This window comes from Morone saxatilis, unplaced genomic scaffold (genome assembly GCF_004916995.1).
Source record: "Morone saxatilis isolate NCDOM2014 unplaced genomic scaffold, NCSU_SB_2.0 Contig4, whole genome shotgun sequence".
NCBI lineage: Eukaryota > Metazoa > Chordata > Actinopteri > Moronidae > Morone > Morone saxatilis.
In genome coordinates, this window is record NW_023339984.1 from 12,803,677 (window position 1) to 12,807,081 (window position 3,405).

Below are 3,405 nucleotides of genomic sequence, written 5' to 3' on the forward strand. Positions count from 1 at the left end.
CCTCGCCTCCTCCCACCTCCGCCTCCCCACCGCCGACTCCTTCTCACCACGAAGAAGAGCAGCCTGAGCCTGAGCCTGAGGAGGAGGAGGAGGAAGAGGAGGTGGAGGAGGAGGAGGACACCATCCAGGCCGCGCCCGAACCGTCAGATGCAAATAAAACCCCGCCCTGCCAGGTGTTCTACGAGAGCCACGTGTGACGAAACAAACGCACCCCGGACCAACGACGAGTTATCCTGCTATGCATTTCCACTTGAAGACAAACAAACAAACAAACAAACAAACAAAAAGGTCAAAACATTTTTAATTTCACATTTTAGGAAGAAAACAATCACTTTTTCTTTTTAAACTGAACAATCTGAAACACGTCGGCTGTTCTGTAGAGAATAAAATCATAACGTTTTTAGACACTCTGGACTTCATGCTTGAATGTACACGGGAGGGTTGTTCGATATTACTGTTCATGTAACAAGCAGCGAATTGTAAAGGGACGTTTCCTGTGGCGTTAATCTTAATATCTAGGACTATTATTTAAAGAATTAGGGTACTTCCCTCCTGGGGGGGTAATAATTATCCAGTTTTTAAGTTTCTTACAGTGCTAAGGGGTTTTTATTATGACTACTTCAAGAAATCTGCCTCAAGCTCCACATCCACCCGCTGTTACTGTCCGACGTCCGCTCGCCTACAGACGCATGCTGGACTGAAAAAAGACCGGCAGTGTGGTCACCATCTCATGATTGTACAGCCAGACACAACAACAACAACAACAAACAAACAAATAAATAAGTAAGCCAGGTGAATATATGTGTGTACAGTATATCTCCTCACACACCTCTGGGTAGAGTTTTTGTCTGTTTCCTTTTAAATATTTTAAAGAGTATTATTATTATTATTATTATTATTCCCCGTTGTGGTGTGATTTGTTTTCTTCCTCCTCCGTAGAGAAGAGTCTTCTCCTCCGCCGTGCGCTGTCTTAGGTTTTATTCTTCGGCTTGAACCCCTGACCTGATCTCAGCATCGTGTTAAGAGGCTTCACAGTACGGTTGTGTTTCTGCTGCATGTGAAAGAGGACAGTAGAGATGTTGGACGTCTCTCTCTGGGACTTAAAAAAGGACTCTTTCCTTTCTTCCCTCTGCTTGGCTACTGGTCCAGTCTGGCGGAGATGAACTGGATGCTGTTCTGCTTTTACCGGTGCTCTTGAGATGCCTCCTTTTTTTTTGTTTTTGTTTTTTTTTTGTAGTGGAATAAAATATGAAGTGCTGTGTAAAACGTTTTTTGGTCAGTCTCACAAACACACAACCACCTTCAGTTAAAGTCTCCGCCTCCTTTGAGCTGAATTTAACGACTAATGTCTCTTTTTATTCACCATGAAACACTAAACAAGTCTGAGCAGCTGAACTACGTTTGTACGCGGTGTCTTTTTAAATCAGGTTCAACAATACTTTGACATTAAGTGTGACTTACAGTTAGAAGTATATAATTAATTAATAATTATTAATAATTATCCCTTAACGCTGCTTAGAAAACAGAAAAAAGTGTCATTAAAACTCGTAACGGTACCAGATGTAACGTAATACCTCCTCCGTTCAGTTCTCAAACCTTTTAAAGCCCCTGTAGTGTTTTGTGAGGAGCGTTAACAAAGTAAGCTCGACTCCCTTGTGTCCGGGTGGCGGTAGCCATGGTTACGAGCTCATCTCCTCGGATGAGACACGGCGGCGAAGGAGGAAACGAACCCGCCGACCTCGGAGTCAGAAAACAGAGATACATGGACAGAAGATGTGAAACTGTGTCTGCTTAAAGGACCCAGTGTGTGTAGGATGCAGACTGCAACCAACTGAATACTACTCGCAAAAGAAACAACCCAGGACGTAGATAAAAACTCTTTATTTCCAGATAATTATTCACATTATATTCAATCTCCGCCGAAACAATCCAACAGATATTGAAGAAACTGAGTTTAGTAATTATAAATAGTGAATCTTATTTGTTTTTCTCACTTCACCGAAGCAGGCGAACAAAAAGCAGAACAGGTCTCAGGTTGGCGACTGAATAATAGATCCGCTCTGTAACGGGACACTAGACGAGGAGCGGTCCAACTCTTCCAGCCGCTGTCATTGTCTCCGAGCTGCTCTTTTAAAACTCTGAAAACTAGTGGAACTTCTTTTTTTACAAAGGCCGCTCTGTGTTTATGAAGAGGAGACCAATTCTCCCCCATCACCTCCCTCTGAGATAAAACTTCTCCTAATCCACTCCCTCCTCCCCCGAGTGCCAACAGTAAAGCCACTGTCAGACTAATGAGGCTGCAGACAGACTCCGTACTGTTGAACAGAACCGCAGAGTGTGTATCTACGAGTACAGGAGGTGGACTAAATAATAGAAACACCTTACAAACGACCTGTTAGGCTGTAATTTTACGAGAAAATATCCCGTTAAATGTCTTTCAGAGGTGGAAAAGTCTCCATGGATACAGTTTTTATCACAGGTTTTGTTTTAAATTTGTATCTACACCATCGGACTTTAAGAAGCTCCCCCCCAGAAGACCCTGTGTGACTGTTTTTACAGGCTGAGAACTGAAGTAAGTGAACTTTATCCGCCGATGAAGGCCGCAAGATACAGTCCTGAAGTTCAAGAACAAGCGAGGAAACTTGAGTTTTAATTGGTTAAAACATTTTTATAGTCCTTTCAGAATTCGGTGGACTTTCTGGGGGGTTGTTGCAGCTTTAAATTCAACAATTTCCCCCTTTTTTTTTTAAATTGCAAAGCAGATTGTGATACTTTTAGACATTTTGTTTTGGTGACTTATAGCTCGACGTATTACACCAGAGACAGAAACCCGTGGAAACCAAGATGACTGGTTAAATCTGTGGTGATTGACTCCTCTCGCCCTCTCTGTCCATGGAAACTGTTAACTTCAGGGATTTAGTGACGTTTTCACACATTTACAGGGGAGGAGAGTTCATGTTTAATGCAGTGTTCGAGCAGAACTCACAGGGTTTGTGTTGAATTTGTGTTAAAGTAAGTCCTAAAATAATTTTTGGTTGAAGAAATCAGAATGAACAAGACTCCAAATAAACACCGACACATCCTCCCTGTGCAACTTCAATATTTTTGTCCTTTTTAATTTAAAACAAAATTTAATCTTTTACATATTTTTGTTTTAAATGTACAATCAAACAATCAATGTAATCATACGTAAAATTTTTCATAATAATGCACAACTCTATCGACACTACCCATAAATTAAAAAAAACAAAACAAAAACAAAAAAAAGGGGAAAAAACATCGAGATCAGTATGAAATACAATGTTAGGCAACACCACAGGTTAACAAAGACGATGCCCTGCTGCAGGAACAGTCACTGCAACGGGAACAAGTACACAGGATGAACCCGACCTTTCTCACACACAC

General features: G+C 41.5%; 1 protein-coding gene across 1 annotated transcript in view; it reads left to right on the top strand.

Annotated features, from left to right (window-relative positions):
* mfap3l (microfibril associated protein 3 like) overlaps positions 1-1,266 on the top strand; it is a 4,238-nt gene extending 2,972 nt beyond the window's left edge. The window contains exon 3 of the mRNA XM_035675769.1: positions 3-1,266. Within this exon, the coding sequence (XP_035531662.1) occupies positions 3-197 (195 nt within the window). The 3' untranslated portion in view covers positions 198-1,266. The remainder of the gene's footprint in view (positions 1-2) is intronic.
* Positions 1,267-3,405: the final 2,139 nt, after the last annotated feature.